We start from the raw sequence: 16,789 nt of genomic DNA on the forward strand, positions 1-16,789 counted from the left end.
GAATCCCTTGAGTCTGAAGTGGGGTTACACACAGACACACAACAGATATATATATATATATATATCTTAATTTGTGAGCGGGATGCATAGAACCGAGCATGTGCCAGATGGGCAAGGGAATGATGATGAGATGAAAGATAATAATGGGGTAATAAGGGCAATAACCTTATCGATAGATTGGATCTCAGGAGGAGGGATGGCTTTGTTAGTATTGGTTTGATGTGTAGAATTGAATTAGATACCGAACATGGGATTTGATGTATAGCACCCAACGTAAATGTGATTGGAACATGTATGATTCTGCGGTTGTTGAGGAGGAATGATAACGTATCCAGATGTCACATCCCTTATGGTTTTCCCCTTTGGTCCCAAATTCCGAGGCCTTTGCATGCCAAAATTCCAACAACCGACACCCCATTCTCGACGATCTTGCTTTTCTTCATCCCTCTGTTTGCCAATCTTTCTTACGTGTCACCACTGACAACATTATACGTGGGGGCCTATCCTCCATCCTCAAATACTTTAAGATCAGCCCCTACTACTTGGTACTACCATGGTTGACACATATCAATTCAAGTAGATGCTTACGGTCCATGTTTATGCTCCACTACTTGCTTTTCTATAATGTCTTCTTGTTGGCTTTGGTTTCTAATATATACTCATACATTATGATCACCTCTGTATCATTAATTACAACCTTGTGAATGTTTTGCTTTCTTTGGCACACTTATTTTTTTATAACAAAAATATCCGTAAGTTATAAACATGCATTGTGTATATATATATGTATCCGGAGCACGAAGAGCTTCGCGGATCATATAGCTAGTAGAAGGTCAGTGAGCTGGATATTATCAATGCCTTCTTTATATTCGGCTCAGTCAAAATGCTATATATTAAACCAAGCTGAGTCTCAAGGCAGAAAATCGCAAGTGGAGGGAATTGTATCCTTCAATTCAATGGATGATCCCACATTTTTTTGTCGCGTCTATGTTATGCGGATGCCATAAAACCATAGGACGAGTTCTGAGTCAAAAGGTTTATTGGGGTTCCACGCAGCATTTATCTGACCTCCACTATATACATATACACCTGCTTACCTACGGACCTACAAATCTAAGGTGCCGTATGAATTGTCCGTTCAGAGTCTTGGATAATAATTTATAATCTACAACACTAAATATGTTGTTAGAATGGAGGGGCAGGCTTCTGTTATGAACAATAGATTTAATGAATTGCATGTAACTTTTCACCCGCCTCTAGCTCCTCTTAGATCAATCGCCCATCACTTTCTGCGGTTAATTAAAGGCAATACCGCCGTAGCATAAATCAATGGGTTCGGAAAAATTCTTAATTAGTATGTGTGCGTGCGCGGCGCCTCCATAGCATTTGAAATGGCTGTGTTTAAGAATCCTTTTTGACGAACTTTTAATGGAGACCAGCTGGTAAGAAAAGAGTACTGAGACAGAAAATTGGCCTCTCTCTGTTCTTTTTTCTTTTTTATTTTTTTTTTCCGAATTCCTATTCCGGCAGAAACAAGGAAAAGAGAAAAGTTGGTTTCTTCAAGTCAACTCCTTGAATGGTCTTTTCAGTACCAATTCCCATGGAGACAACAGCTCTAGCTCAAGCGAGGATTATACACGGCGGTATTGACTGATTGACCCTTAACATTTGTTTCTACGGCTCATGCAGAAGGCACCTGTATAGTCTGGAATGAATATTTGTTATGACCTTTCAGAGCAAGCAAATCGGGACCCAGAGTCTGAACGGTTGCACGTATTATCTAATCAAGAAAAAGAAAGCTCCACATTTTGGAACTGGGGAGATTTGCAAATTATACCCCTCCGTCATGTATAGCTCCCCATCATATCATCTCCACTGTTGGGAAGAGAGCGAGCAATGATGTTTTGGCTGGCTTGAGTTGTTGCGATGACCCAAAATACGACATTATTCGAGTACAGCAATTGGGCAGGTGACCGAAAATATCAAAAGAGCGGAGTTCATATAGAATGTGAAAGGAGATTGATTAGCACGATTTAATTGATAGAAAGTGGGCAGCTAATCACGTGAAGGAATGGGGACGCCGGGTGCAACAGCAATGTGAGAGACTTTACATCAACCTCAAGTTTCCAACTGCTTCCATGAATCATATATCTATGTATCACTCCCAACAAAACCCAACTTCATTTGTTCTAGCTCACACGAAGGTGACGTCTAATTAACTGCTGCAATTCAATGGCGAAATTTCAATAGCAGAGGAAAAACAGCAACGGGTCTGCAAGTGCAACTATTTTGAGAAATTGCGTCTTAATGAGATCCTCTCTTGAGAGGGCGCACGGACCCTCCCAGACTTAATGCAACAATTGATATGGAGTTGGGCCTATTGGGCCATCAACTTGTATCGTAGCCCAATGAGGAAATCAAAGCGTAATTTTGATTGCAATTTCATTGTTCCCCAGGAATATCCACGTGGCGAATGATCAAAATTTTATTAGGAGGAGGGGTTAGTGAGAATGCCTTAGCTAGTTTGGGGTTGGTGCGCCCTCTGATGCCGTGGTGTAACAAGAAAATACGAATCATTGTGATGTTATTATTATCACGTGAATTGGAGAATTGGAGCAGAGTTATACATCTTTACAGTTGTAATTTGGTCAATTTCAGAAGGTGGTTTGAGCTAGAGTGAGGAGATTGTACGCGTCCCAGTCAATGCGTTTTACTCGTTCATTATGTTTGGTAATGTATGAACGAAAATAAATAATCAAAACTTAGAAAAGCTAAATTCGAAGAGAAAAGCAGAGAAGCACAGCCATTGCAGAAAGATTGCCTCTCTGGCTCAGAATAAGCTTAAGTAGCCCATGATTTAAAGTAAAAATGTTAACCACGTGATTTCTTCCCAGCAAGATGCTTATTTATCCACCGGGGGTGTTTGGCATTTGAGAAAAGTGTTTTTAAAAAATACTTTTTCACAAATCGAAGTAAACTCCTTTACATATTTATTTTGTATACTGTAAATATTACTTTTGAAATTATAATTTAGCTTCCATCCAAATACCCACATAGTATCACTCAGAAGTGTTCATCTAACTTTAGCTGGGGCAGAGCTAGTGAGAAAGCATATACAATGAGGGTTAGCAAAATATCAAATATATGGGCTGCTGCATGGTTGCTTCTTCTGAGCCAGAAAGCCAGTCTTTCTAGACACTGTGATCCGAGCGAGAAGGAAAGCGGTGAGTGGCCCGTTCCCCTCAGCGTGGATGGTGGACTTCTGAGCAAGACGACGGAAGCAGAGGAGAATTATACTTTCGCTAAGGCGATGCTTTTAAAAGCAGCTATTAGTTAGAGTTCGCTGGTGTGTACTGGAAAGCATGAAAATCAATACGAACAAGGTAATTGATGCACCCCAAAGGCGAAGCTGAAACTAGTTTAGCTCTTTTTAAGACTTTGAAGGATTGAGAGGGAATGTGAGCCATTTAGGTAGAGCTGGTTTGTCAATAAATAAGCGGGAGGTGTTTTGAACTTTTTTGGTGATCTTAATCTCATGTTTATATATTTATGACGGTGATGAGTTACAGATATATCTGAGCACCTATTGGAAAAAAATTGCTGGTCGGGGAGCTATGTTACATACACGAGTGAATGAGCCTGCATTTCCAACAATGGCATTTGGCTGGAGATTCAGAAAGGCAAGCTCCTCTTATTTTGATAATGAATAAGATATTTGAAGTGAGCAAATTTCATGACACACTTCATTTTAATAAACACGTGTCACGCACCCTCTGCCAGACCGTCGGCCTTCGTTTAGTATTTGGGTCTAAATCACCAAATTCAGGCTAAATCGATATCATTCTCATACTTGACACCTACGCAGTATAACCGACATCGATCCCTGAAGTATCATTATGCTTGTTTCCCAACAAAAGAATGGTATCGTTTTCAATTTTCATATATAAATGTTGCAGCTTTTTCCCCAAAAAAAACAAAAAAAGGTGTCATTAGAAACTTCAGGAAACTTAAAGCATAACCCCAGGGCTTCTTATTCCACATGACAGCAGCATATTCCAAGCTTGCTTTGCAGCTGTGGAGGTGCTTTTTCGTTTCCCGTAGTCTCTCTCGGGAAAAAGAAAGCTGCTTTTCAAACCCAAATAAAACAGATAAATATACCGGAGCAGGAACATGCATTCTATTGACGGGGCGGTATTGAGAAATAAGGTTCCCATAATTGACAAACAATAGTCACTCGTGAATAACTTAATGATAATAAAAATGAGTAGGCTTAAGAGATGTTCAGAGATGATCAGTACAAACCACTCACACTCAGCAAGAAACTGAAGGACCAAAGATGAAAACACAACCAGATGTGAAGGACAAAGATGTAGACAGAAACAATATTAAAACTTAAGAAAGAAGTCAAGGATATGCTTGTTGATGTCAAGGGGCCTTTCTTGATGGAGAAAGTGAGCCGCCCCTTCCATCACGACCACGTCCTCCAGAAGTGGCAAGTCTCTCTTCATCCCTCCCTTGTGAATGTAATCCTTCATCCCCGGCGCATTATAGGTCAAGTCTTGGTCGCCCACCATAAATTTCACCGGCACCTTTATCTGAGCACCTGTCCACGGCGCCGTCAGTTCCCAATTCCTGCAAACATGCAACACAGCAAGCCATCAATTCCTAATTTTGAATGGATCAAAAACGACCTTTCTTTCTTTTAAAAGATACATGAGTTGTATATGACAATACATACAGATCCAAATTTCTGTAGTAGTTCAATCCCCCAGTGAAGCCAGTTTTGTCATATTTGGTGGCATAGTAGTTACATTCTTCCTCAGATAGCCATGAGGGCAACACAATGGGAGCATCGGCTGGATGTCCAAACCCTTTTCCCTTCGGCAGATAAAGTGGGCCAGGATTGCGGTATGTCAGGAATTCCTTCAGAACTCTCTCGGTCCCAATTTGACCAAACTCGGATTCTATGTCTCCAGGTTCCTGTAATGATTAATCAACAACTACATTATTACCCGAAACCTACACCAGCGAACATCCTCAGTGATTAATTAAGCAGAATGTCTTGTGGGCAAAATCAATGAAATACCTGGGTATTGGAGAAATGAAGAAAGGAAAGGTTCGAATTAAAAATAAAACGACTAAAGCTAAATTCTCTCTCTAGCCTAAGCTTCCAATTTCGATGGAGGAGGATCAAATTAATACTATCATATTAAACGCAGTTATGGAGACAGAACATGTCCCCCTTGGATCAAAAGTTCGATGACAACAAATTAAGATTCTCTGGGAGCCAGACAAGTAGGCAGGGATTAATTAGGATGTAATAAATTAATGCCATGAAGTGCTTGACCCACTAATTTAAAACAAAATTAAATAACAGATATGCTAGCAGTGTAAGACGAGCTAAGCTAAACGTGCCTAAACAATAGCAAGTCGGAAGTCGGAAGTTGGCAGTAGACCTGAAATCGGCAAATATAGTAGTCAGTTCCATACACAGCTCTTAAGGTGTCAAGTGGCTTTCTCTTGGGGTTTCTGGGGGTAAAAGGGACGCTCAAGTTAACCAAAGCCCTGACTTTTTCTGGGCGATAGAGGCAGAGATACCACGCAGTGATGGCTCCCCAGTCGTGTCCCACCACAAACACCTTCTCTTCACTCGGCGCAATGGCGTCCAGAAGGCCAATAACGTCGCCGACGATGTGGAGGCTGGTGTAGGCAGTGGGCGTGGCGGGAGCGTCGGTGTCGCCGAAGCCACGGAGGTCAGGAGCCACGCATCGGTAGCCAGAGGAGGAAAGGGCGGCGATCTGGTGGCGCCACGAGAACCAGAGATCAGGGAAGCCATGGATGAATAAGATCAACGGGCCCTGACCCTTCTCCGCTATGTGCATGTTGATTCCATTTACGCTCACTGTTTTATGCTCTATCCCCTCCATGATCCGCGCTCGCTCGGGTATCGCTTGCCAGCTCTGCTTTGTTGGGTGTTGCGTTCCTTGTGGGCCTTATATACCAGATCACCAATGTTGATGAAGTGACTGCCCTTTGTTTCTCTCACTCTGTTTTGTTGTTCCTTGTAAAAGCGAAAGCCATCTGCCAACGCAAAAACAGTATTCTTTCTTCACTCTCCTTCCCCCGTCCTTCTCCCCACTTTCATACCAACACCATATAAAAATATCAACGGTAAATTTTATATTTTGGGAAAATGTGAAGTGATTAATATAGGTAAATAATATGTCGCGTTTTGGCCTTCGAGATCAGAGAAAAAGGAGGAGTTGGCAAGGGTGAACAAAGAGAGCGAATGAAGAGCGGGAGGATAGCACGCCGACATATCCATGCGGATGACGGGTGACGTGAAAATTCAGGGTTGTTAGACATTTTTTTTTTTTTAAAAAAAAGGGCCAGAGCGGCTAACGTGTTAGAAAAGCAAGATCAAAAGGTCAAGGGGCGTGTACGAGGGAGGAAGCGCATCACTTTGCACGATGGAAGCTTAGGGGACCCACTTCCGGACTCGGATTATACTCCTCCAATCCTAATTATAAGACCCAATTTATTTATTTGAGGAGATTAAAGAATTAAGTTAAATTGGTTATTTATAATAAATAAGTGTTGTCATTCCTAAAATATATTTGCTAATTAAGTATATTGGCTAAAACTATCATTATTAGAAGGATTATCTTGGAAAAAAATGCATAAATATAAGAGACAAAATGGATTGGGGTCTTATAATTAGAACCAAATAAAAAGTCAAATGGAGTCTTATAATAAGGACCGGAGGAGTATCTTACTTTGATATGAATATTAGTTAATTGGATTCCATTCGCATGATTTTTTTTTTTTAAAAAGAACTGGATCCTATTCATTGCCGGGCTTTGTCTAGCGGAGTTCCACTTCTATGCCCCCTCTCTCCATAGCTTTGTCATTCTTTATTTATTTTTTCCTTTTTTTCCTACCCATTCGTTGAACTCTTTTTCCAGTTATTGGAAAAGATATATCGTATATAGACTATAGTACGAATGTGCCTCTGTCATGAATTGGTTCGCGTTTTATTTTCATTCCTTCTTTAATTAAAAACTGTTGATGGATCCATGAATCGAATATACACATCCATCCAACTTCGAAGACTTTAAATGGTAGGGAAAATCATGCATAACTGACTGATAAAGAAGGAAAAATATTTTGTAGAATGATAGAGCAGGATCAAAGTTTAAAAACGAGACAATAAATAGAAATGTTTAGAATCAAAGTTTACATGAATGCTAACACGAGTACACAATTAAACTGCAACTAGAGGTGCGGAAGCAGACTATCCGGGCCCTACTGGCTAATAGGCCTAGTCCACTCGTTCATGAGTCCAAAAGAATAATTGTATCCAGGTGTAAGCTGATGAAAAAAGGTATTTTATTCTTTTTTTAATATATATATATATAATTAAGATCATATGAATGCCATTTAGGATTTAACATTTAGGATCTATAGAGATTTTTCTTTAAAATAAAAAGAAAAGAAAACGGACCTCACCAGTCACTACTCACTACACGATCAGTTGTTGAATGATAAATAAAAATGAATAAATTTTGCAATTGAGCACAATAAATAAATAAATTTGAATTGCAAATTTTAAGCCCCACTCATCACTATTATGTATTTTCCCTGCAGGAGGATCGAGTTCCGGGTATTTACTTATTTGAATGATTTAGTTTTCTTTAGAGTTGCGATAAGGCGGGCTACTCGTGCACAGGCCCAAGTTATGGATCCTTATTAAGCATGCTATTAATCATTATAAAAAGTATTTTTGCATTTGAAAAATAGCATTGATATCCTTGTAATAATATTTTTTAGAAAAAGAATAGAAACAACTGCTACAAACCAGTGTTCTAGGCAATACCACCACACAATTTTCAAAACAATACCCGCGGTTACGAGTTGCAGCTTCAAGACAAGATGCCATCCGCAACGGCTTGCAACCGCTCAGCGGAATATACGATCCTTGCTCTGTTTTATACGGCTACTCCTTTCACTTTCACTCTATTTTTTTAAGCCATATCAACTATTGTTAAAATATAGTTATTTGAAATTAAAAATCCTTACAGATTTTTTTAAATCATTCGATAACAAGAAGCCGTTAATTAAATTAAAAGTTACTGGGATACTTTTAAAATATTTTTTCTGCGAATAGTACGAGGTATTTTTTTTGGCCAACAACGATATAAAGTATCTAGTAGTAAGAATTAATTGAGGGGGGGGTTATAAATAGGATTGTGGGAGGAAAAAAAGGGTAATTAAGCATTAACAATCTACTGTACTTTCTACTGTATTGATAGTAAAGTTGGCCCACATAGCACTTCGAACCACAAGGCCTGTGCTTGCGACCGGTCCTTGGCGTGTTGCGTTTACTGTTTAGGGACTCCGCCTCTGAAATCCAGCAGTCCACCTCCACTAATCTTGCTTCTGCATTCACGCCTCCCTGTGAAATGCATCGCCCCCCTTTTTACGCTTTCACCCTGTCATCTTCAAAAGTCGCCGTCGGGATGGGTCTCCCACTCTTCAATCCCTGACGCTCCTTCTTTGTCTTCTCCGTCCTCCTTCCAATTCATCCCTTTCGGCTTTCCCATTCCCAAAAATATATTTTCTCCCCTTTTTCATACTCATTACTAGACTTTGATCAGAAAGCAACAGATATTGCTAGCATTTCTTTACTCAAAAGAAATTCAAGTACCCAACACTGAAATCCCACAGGGAGGTTCCGTCCATTCCCCAGTGGATGGAAAAAATAACTCGAAATTAAGAATAAAAAACGAATGGAGAATTAAGTCACGGCCCGCATCATAAATTCAAACCTACCCGCCTTACAGTCCATTTCCCCGCAATGGCTTAGCTACAATTAGTGGTTGTAGACACGGTTAAACAACATCGTTAGAAAGTGTTAAGCGGCTGCTCAGGTGACCAAGTATAGGGGCATGCCTGAGGTAGACATCCTTTGTTGCTGCAACTGATGCTGCTCCATCGTGAGTTGCCGGAGACTCAGGTAAGGTATATCCGGCTCGCCCTTGGCCAGCGGACCCGAAGACGGCCGGCTAGTGGTCCGGTACGGTGTGGACGACCCGCTTCTGCTCTCCGTCAAGTACACGGGTCCTGACATGGAGGCCCTGAAAGCACGAGCCCTGGCTCGGTGAACGTCGTCATCCACGTCTCGTTGATGACGAGGGCAGTTGCTGTGGTGGGTGCGCCTCCATTTGAAGAAGAGCAGAGCACTTTTCCACCAGCGCTTCCTCTTGGGCTTGTGAATCTTGCCGGAGTCGTCCTTAGAAATAGGCTTCTGCAGCTTGAAGTGTATGGAGTCTATGGACCTTGCTGTCTCGCGCTTGTGCTTCATAGCTTCTTCCAGTACCTGCTTTTGTCACCAACAAGGAATGCGTGATGAGGGGAAGAATAAGAAAACAGAAAGGTTCACAGAAGCAGGGGAATCAAAGAGATGAGGGACCTGAAAATAATCAATTTGTGGGTCAAAACCATAGTCACTGAAGTGCTGGGGCTCTGGCATTGGGAAGATGGGGGATTTGGCAGACATTTGTAAGTCAGTGTTTGCTATTTCAGAGATGAAAACAGACAAGCAGTCAAGCGGAGAGGGAATGAGGAGTGAGGAAATGGGAAACTAATAAAGCTTGATCCTCGAGGGGCGCAGGGAGAAGCCGTTGCCGTTAGCGTTGGTAGACCCTAGTAAATGCGCTTCACATCTCTAGACTTCCAATGCCCCTTTTTATTTACAACCCCGCGCCCCCCCCCCCCCCGCCCCCACCCCCACCCAAAAAAAAAAACATCTTTCCCCCCTCACACAGACACACGCCATCTCTTTTCAATAATTATATTTTTGGCCTTTCCTGACGCTATGGTCACAAGAAAACGCATATGGATCTCAGTGAAACAGTCATGGATGCGGTGCAACGTAACTAATTGCCTTATTTTTCTCCAATGTCAAGTTGTTATGATGGAAGAAGTGGAATTCTCTCTCTCTCTCTGTTTTTTTTTTTTAAAAATTTGATTTGATACCTGGTTTTGCTTAACTTCACTCGTGGGTTATCCAATTGTTAAACGATGCATGTAATTATTTAATCCTTATAATCTGCTCCTGACCTCTCGTTTTTGTCATCTTCTCCCCCGATCTGCTCTCTGTTAGGAATTGGGGTACCTTCGCCCAGTTGGCCTTGCGACCAAACATTACAAAGACGCTTTTGAGCGCATAAAAGCGTTCCGTGAATGGAGAACAGCGTTTGTTTGGTCACTTTCAGTTTAAGATGCCGATGCTTGCCAAAAAAAAACAATAATGCAAAAGTAAATCTACTTTCATTTATATACATACGAGCAATACGTAAATCTCCCTTTATTTATGGACTAAGCTGGACTGATGAAATTTGTGCTGCAGGTTTTCCTCTTGTAATACTCCCTCCGTTTCTTATTATAAAAAACAAATAACCAAATTTGTGCTGCAGGTTTTTACAATTAATATGTAAAAAGTATAATATTTTTTCCAATAATACCCCAATTAATAAGGAGAGAGAGTATGAGAGAGAACAATTAAGTTATTAAAAGAAAGAGAAGTGGGAGGGAGAGAAAGTATGAGTTGGAGAAAAAATAAATATGGGTAAAATAGGAAATCAATACAAAAAAATAAAGACAACTTTTAAATGTCTCTTATATATGGGAACATGTCATAAGCATCAAATGTCTCTTATAATAAGGAACGGAGGGAGTAATTATCACGGGATCAGTATCAGTATCAATAATATATATAAATTTAAACCGTCTCTACGAATTGAATCAAATGTTTTGAATTTTCAACATATTTATTATACAAATTTAAATTAGCAATTTAAAAGATTATATAATTAATTTGAGGGTGTACACTTGCAATTTTAAGAATATATATTTTATTTATAAAAAATAATTTAAATTTAAACAGGTAATGATAATTTATTAATATTTCTCAGTATATAACTTCACGCGATATGGAGCATTTGAGAGAGAGAGAAAGAGGGAGAGTAGGCGGAATAAGGCTGCCTTTGGATTGGGCAGCGGATCAAGCTTACGTTGGAACACTCACAGCCGCGAGGGAAAGGAGCACTGTTGGTCAAATAAGAAAGCGGCTCGTTTTGTGTTTTCCCGAAAGGTAGGTTCCACCGTTACTCGTCTTGATACTTGGGTAATCGAGGTGAGACTATTTCTATATATTTATTTTGTAAATTATAAAATGATAATTGGATTTTATCCAAACACGTCTCATAGTGTTGCCGTGGGTAACTGTGGCTCTGCAGTCCAAAGGATCAGAATTATTCGGGCTCACGGGCCAGGACTGACCATTGGCATAATTGCGCGCCCTCCTCCCGCCTTAGTCAGTTTGGTCTTTTATTCTTCAAATTGATGATTTTCTCCTTTTTTAAATGTAATGTTGGATCAAGAAAATTTTTAAAAATTTTTATTTCATAATATTTTGTTGTGAATTTAGATTTCAAAGTTGAGTCAATATTAATTAAATAAATAATATTTGAGTCAATAAGGCCATGGGCTTATTTAATTATTTTAATGGAAAGTTTTTTAAAAAATATCTCTTGAATATCAAAATCCCAGACCAGAAATTATTATAAAATATGTTGTCATTTGCTTTTCAGATGTATTCAATTGTTATTAAAGAATAATAAACAAGTTTGATTTGAAATTTTGAAATTCAATAGATATTTTTTTAAAACGTTTCCTATTTCAATTCAATATTTAAGTGTTTAGGTATTTTGCCTGAAGCTTTCGATTTCTGTAAGTTCACAGTAGTTCCTAAACTTGCAAGTTTCAAAAACATACATAATAGTTTAAAAATATATTTTAAGAATGTAAATAGGTTTGTTTCTGGTCTGAAGTTTTCAAGACCGAGCTGAATCTTCCTTGCGGGTTTTACAAAACGAAGAGCTAAAGCAGAACTTATTTTAATAATTTAACCGGTTGTATTTGACTATGATTGTTCTGGTTTGGGTCGGCTCAGTGCAACAGGTCCAGATACCGCCCCCGCTTTCTGGCTCCTCTAAAATTGATGACCTAGCTTCACAACTCCATGGAATCCAAGGCTTCCCACCCTCTCTCCCTTATCCTCCATGGCTGTTCATTTTTTCCTTTTTTACCCCACACGCTCAATTTCCCCTCAGCCTGTTTAACCGAACTTTCATGCTCACCTTGGTCTACCTTGAAAAACTACTCGATAGTTACTACATACAGGTAGGTCACACCTTTTCATCGCTTATCAATTGGCGGAAGGCGTTTCCACTTTGTTGACCAACAGTTTTGGCGATAAAGATGATGATGGGCCCAAGTTTAAGCTACCACCCCACCTAAGCCCACAAGTTTTGCCGTTTGGATAGTGTTGCTCCAGAATATGGGTGTCAACTTCCTGGCGGGGAAAAAAAAAAAAAAAAGAACTCGCCTCGCATCTCCTGTGAAACACAAGACCTACGGTAAAATAGACTTGACACGATAATCCGTTCGTAACTTGATGCTTGTGGCAGAAACTAAAACGGGATTCCTTAGGGGGGTCAACGAGGAAGCAGGAATGTTATTGAAAATTTTTGTTTTCATTGATTACTTTACAAGAAAGTAAGCGCGGAAAGCGGGAAATGATTTGGGCCCGGAGGCTACGGGAAGTTGACCTCCGCCCTCCGTATAACCCGCATGTATGTGGGGTCGACAAGGCAGAGTTTAGCTATCTTCTTTGCTAGCATACGCATAGTCGGAAGAGTTTATTAATAATTGAAATTTGCGCGGCCACAAAAAAGAAATAGTTGAAAGTTGAAACCTTGAGACTTTGGAACAGTGGGTCTAACAAGGAAACTGCCCGCCAATTTCCTGAATATAATTAAATAAACACGTATCATTTTCAGCATGAAGCGTGAAGGGCAGATCCGTCATTCAAACCAAACCGCGTCAACTGCGGCTTCTGTTCATTTTGATATATAATACACCCATCAATCCCACTCAGCGTCGGGCAGTGCTTTCATAGTTTCCTCAATTTTGCTGAAGCCATTCGGATACCCACTTCACGATTTGGAAACCCCCGTGAACCTTCCTTTCTCCTCTCTCAATCTCTTCATATAACCTCATCCCATTCCTATTTCTTCCGTTCTCCCTCCACCTTTGCTCACATATCTCTTCTCAGGATTCATCACGCAGACCTCTGATTCTCATGATGGGCAGCGGGGACCCCAATTTCAGTGAAGAAGATGCCAAGAGCTACGCTCTCACCGGCAGGATTATGCTTGGCGCCATCGTGATTTTATTCTTCATCGTCATCCTAATGGTTTGCCTGCACCTATATGTTCGCTGGTTTCACGTACAAGCTCGCCGCCGTCATCCCCTCCGCCGCCGCCGGCGCTCTCAAATCGTATTCTTTGTGGACTCCGCTGCTACTCCTGTCGTGGCCTCTTCGCGCGGTCTTGATTCGTCTCTACTCACATCTCTTCCCGTCTTTATCTACTCTTCTAAGACCCACACCGAGCAGGTTGAATGCCCGGTTTGCTTGTCCGAATTCGAAGAGGGCGAATCAGGCCGAGTCTTACCCAAATGCAATCACAGTTTCCACGTTGATTGCGTCGACATGTGGTTCAAGACGCACTCCACTTGCCCAGTTTGCAGGGCTGCTGTTGAACCCACGCCGACGGATGCCAACGGGCCTGAAGTGGTGATCACTGTGAGCGAACAGGAAGTTTCTGAAGCAGGGTCGACCTCTGGACTGTGCTCGGAGTGTCAGCCCGAGGGAAGGGATGAAGCCCGGAGCGGGCACACGGTTTGTTCTTCGTCGTCTTGGATTGGGTTAGAGGGTAAGCCATCGTCACTAGTGGGTGTGACCTTGGAGGTGCCCAAGAGGAGCGAGAGCTTTGGAGACGAGTCGGCTTACGATTCGCCGTCGAGTCAGTCATCGTTCAGGTCGCCAATGAGTCGCATGCGGTCGTTCAAGAGGATGCTTAGTAGAGACTGGAAAGCAAGCCTTTCGCCATCGGCAGGGACTAGTACTGCGAAGGGCAGCGGCTTTGGGAATGAGTTTGAGAAGAATGGAGGAGGAGGACGAGAGGAGACGCAATGAGGTCGAGATGCGGACGAGGAGGAGCCGACTGAGGTGGCCTTGACATGGCGATTTTGGCTACGAAAGTCAAAGATCATGTTCAAAACAAACACTGCGGGCGTCCCTCTTTGACTGTTGACTCTCCAGCTCATGGACGGGGTAGGCGGCGAGAGACGTGTCCAGTCCGCAGCATACTGAAATTGGAACTGGAGTGTTGTTCATTTTTTCGATTGTCGAGAATGACACTGACGATAGTATTGCATTTCATTCTTTTTTCCCTCTCCGTAAGATAATTAGTTTCCTATACGTAAATGATTATGAATTTTGTGCATACATCGGTTCTGTTAATATTTTGCCCACAATCTATTCACAAATGACACGTTTGCCGCTCAGCCCTTGTCAATCCCTTTCTTCTTAGTAAATGTCTCTGATCTCAGAACTCCAAGTTGTCCTCAACACATGTCCTCTCCTTAACTCTATGGTTATCTTGTTTTGTTTTTTTTAAAAAGAGAAAAAGCTCTGGTTTTATGAGGCGTCTGTGAAAGGGTAAACTACCAAAAGAAAATGTCGAGCATAAAGACATGTTTAACAGAGCATCCGAATCTCTATATGAATAAGCTCTCGTGAACCAAATTTATAATTAGAGGGATCACACTGTTCACAGTTACAACTTCGTTCTAGTTACCTGGAACACGAATATAATTGGTGCAGAATAATATGTGAGATTCTAATTAGTATTCTAGCCTCTTGGTTTTGTTTCTGTTGTCTATGAAAAGAGGGGGATAAGGATTGTTGCTTCCGAGCAGTGAGCGAGGGGTACAAGTAAAGTTAACTCTGACTGTCGTTTTTCTCATAAGCGGGAAACCCCACACGCTTTCCGCTGGTAACAAGGAGTGCAGGGGCCCGTGAGAGGCGAAAATGGCTTCAGGGGCAGATGCTTATTTCCGAGAGAAAATTCTCTCTTAATAATTTAATTAAAAATGGTACTCCCTCCTGTCCTTACCCTGCCGGATGAAGATGGCTCCATTTGATTTCGGGCAAGTCGCACCTAGTTAATTAGAGAAAGAGCAGAAAACCAATTCCTTGGATGATAAACTTAACATATCTTACTACCCCTTGTTCTTAAAACTAGTTAAGTTAGTTATTTATAAGAAATATGTGTTGTCTTTCCTAAATTATTTTTACTAATTAAGTATAAGAAAAATTGCAAATAAATACTCTCAATATATAAATTGTGATTTGGGACTTTGAATCTGGAAAATAATAAATAAAGACCCAATCCCACTTTTACAATTATGAAATGATGGTGAAACGTCTGAAATACCCCTTAGCCAAGTGACAAGTTGACTATGAAAAATAGCAAGTTAACTTTAGCGTATGAAAACTTCAGAAATCCAAATTACCATTTGGTTGAGGGTATGCCAAATGACGAGTTGATTATGAAAAATGACAAGTTTACTTTAGCGAATGAAAACTTCAGTAGACCAAATAACAATTTAATTGAGGGACATTTTAGACATTTCATATTTACAAAAGTGGGATCGGGTCCTTATTTGCTATTTTTCAAATTCAGGGTCCCAAATCATAATTTTACATATAGGAGTCTTTATTTGCAATTTTTTCTTAAGTGTATCAGTTGGAACTGCCATTAGGACTAACTTGAAAAAAAAAAATACAAAAGATAAAATAAATTAAAATCTTATATTTAAGATTAAAATAAAAGTTAAATTAACATTTATGTTAAGTACAAGTACAGAGCTAGTATTGTTTTGGGCCTTCCTTTTTGGGCTTTGGGTATACAGTCGAATGGTGAATGTGATTGTGATGAAAGAAAGCGGGCAATACCAACGGGACTGGTTTAAGTGATAAGCGGTTTGGTATCGCTTAAGCAAGGTTTCAAGTTCGAGTCTCAGCGTATGCAGAAATCCTCGTTGTGAGATTCACCCATCACAGCCAGGTGTGCGACGCGGGTCGGATCTAGATGTAGTTGGAACAAAGTTCCAGTGAATTAGGTGGGCAACAAAAAAAAAAACTGAAGAAAGCGGGCGATGGACGGGATGCCAGCTACGAGGGCCTCAGCTGAAGGTTAGTCACAATGTTACAGTTACAGAGAAACCCAGCAAGACGCCATGTTTTCTGTTCCCACGCGCTTTGGCTTTCATTATTTATTTGGGAATGATATGATCACTCTCACTGGCTTATTCTTTTTTTTTTTTTTACTGAACTTTCACTGGCTTATTCATTCACACCAAAACCACACACGTGCAGGGCAGCTCTACCAAAAATGATAAATGTAGTTAGCAACTACAACTGCCTCCGTTCGTCTATCGGACCGGAATGGCTGCGCGTGGCTGCATGGCAGGGCAGGATGGTATGAGCCGGCGGTGGTTATTGAAGCTCACTGTGAGCGTAGTTGTTCAACTGCTGCGCAGGAGTCTGGGGGCCTTTCAAGAGGCAGTTGAACGTACTCTGGGTTAAAATTATACCCTAGGTTGGGCTCAGCTCACTATGTCTGTAGTTGGGCTTTCAATAGGTCTCTTCTTTTGACGCCCCCACCGCCTTCTTTTTATGATTTGAATTCTGCATCTCTTCCCACACCCGCACCCGGCAGGTTTTATTTAGCTTTTCAAATTGAATAACAACTGATACCTATTTCATGAAGAATCGAAACAACATATCATGGTTTCTCGTTTTCTTTTCTTAGTA

At 40.8% G+C, this 16,789-nt stretch overlaps 3 protein-coding genes across 3 annotated transcripts; 1 reads left to right on the forward strand and 2 right to left on the reverse strand.

Moving 5' to 3' along the window:
* Window positions 1-4,155: 4,155 nt before the first annotated feature.
* Window positions 4,156-6,144, reverse strand: LOC114742839 (epoxide hydrolase A). Its single transcript, XM_028931051.1, has 3 exons — window positions 5,457-6,144; window positions 4,739-4,980; window positions 4,156-4,632 (listed from the first exon to the last, which is right to left on the reverse strand). The coding sequence occupies exons 1-3, from the start codon at window positions 5,925-5,927 to the stop codon at window positions 4,386-4,388; spliced, it is 960 nt and encodes a 319-aa protein (XP_028786884.1). The 5' UTR covers window positions 5,928-6,144; the 3' UTR covers window positions 4,156-4,385.
* Window positions 6,145-8,283: 2,139 nt separating this feature from the next.
* Window positions 8,284-9,664, reverse strand: LOC114742964 (uncharacterized). The gene is made up of 2 exons (XM_028931193.1): window positions 9,473-9,664; window positions 8,284-9,379 (listed from the first exon to the last, which is right to left on the reverse strand). The coding sequence occupies exons 1-2, from the start codon at window positions 9,557-9,559 to the stop codon at window positions 8,927-8,929; spliced, it is 540 nt and encodes a 179-aa protein (XP_028787026.1). The 5' UTR covers window positions 9,560-9,664; the 3' UTR covers window positions 8,284-8,926.
* A 3,264-nt stretch (window positions 9,665-12,928) lies between these two features.
* Window positions 12,929-14,504, forward strand: LOC114742943 (RING-H2 finger protein ATL2-like). The gene has a single exon (XM_028931174.1). It carries the CDS (start codon window positions 13,208-13,210, stop codon window positions 14,102-14,104), a length of 897 nt encoding a protein of 298 aa, XP_028787007.1. The 5' UTR covers window positions 12,929-13,207; the 3' UTR covers window positions 14,105-14,504.
* Window positions 14,505-16,789: the final 2,285 nt, after the last annotated feature.

The sequence above is a fragment of the Neltuma alba genome, unplaced genomic scaffold, assembly GCF_004799145.2.
Source record: "Neltuma alba isolate B1F8T4 unplaced genomic scaffold, ASM479914v2 tig00003893_pilon, whole genome shotgun sequence".
Classification (NCBI taxonomy): Eukaryota; Viridiplantae; Streptophyta; class Magnoliopsida; order Fabales; family Fabaceae; genus Neltuma; species Neltuma alba.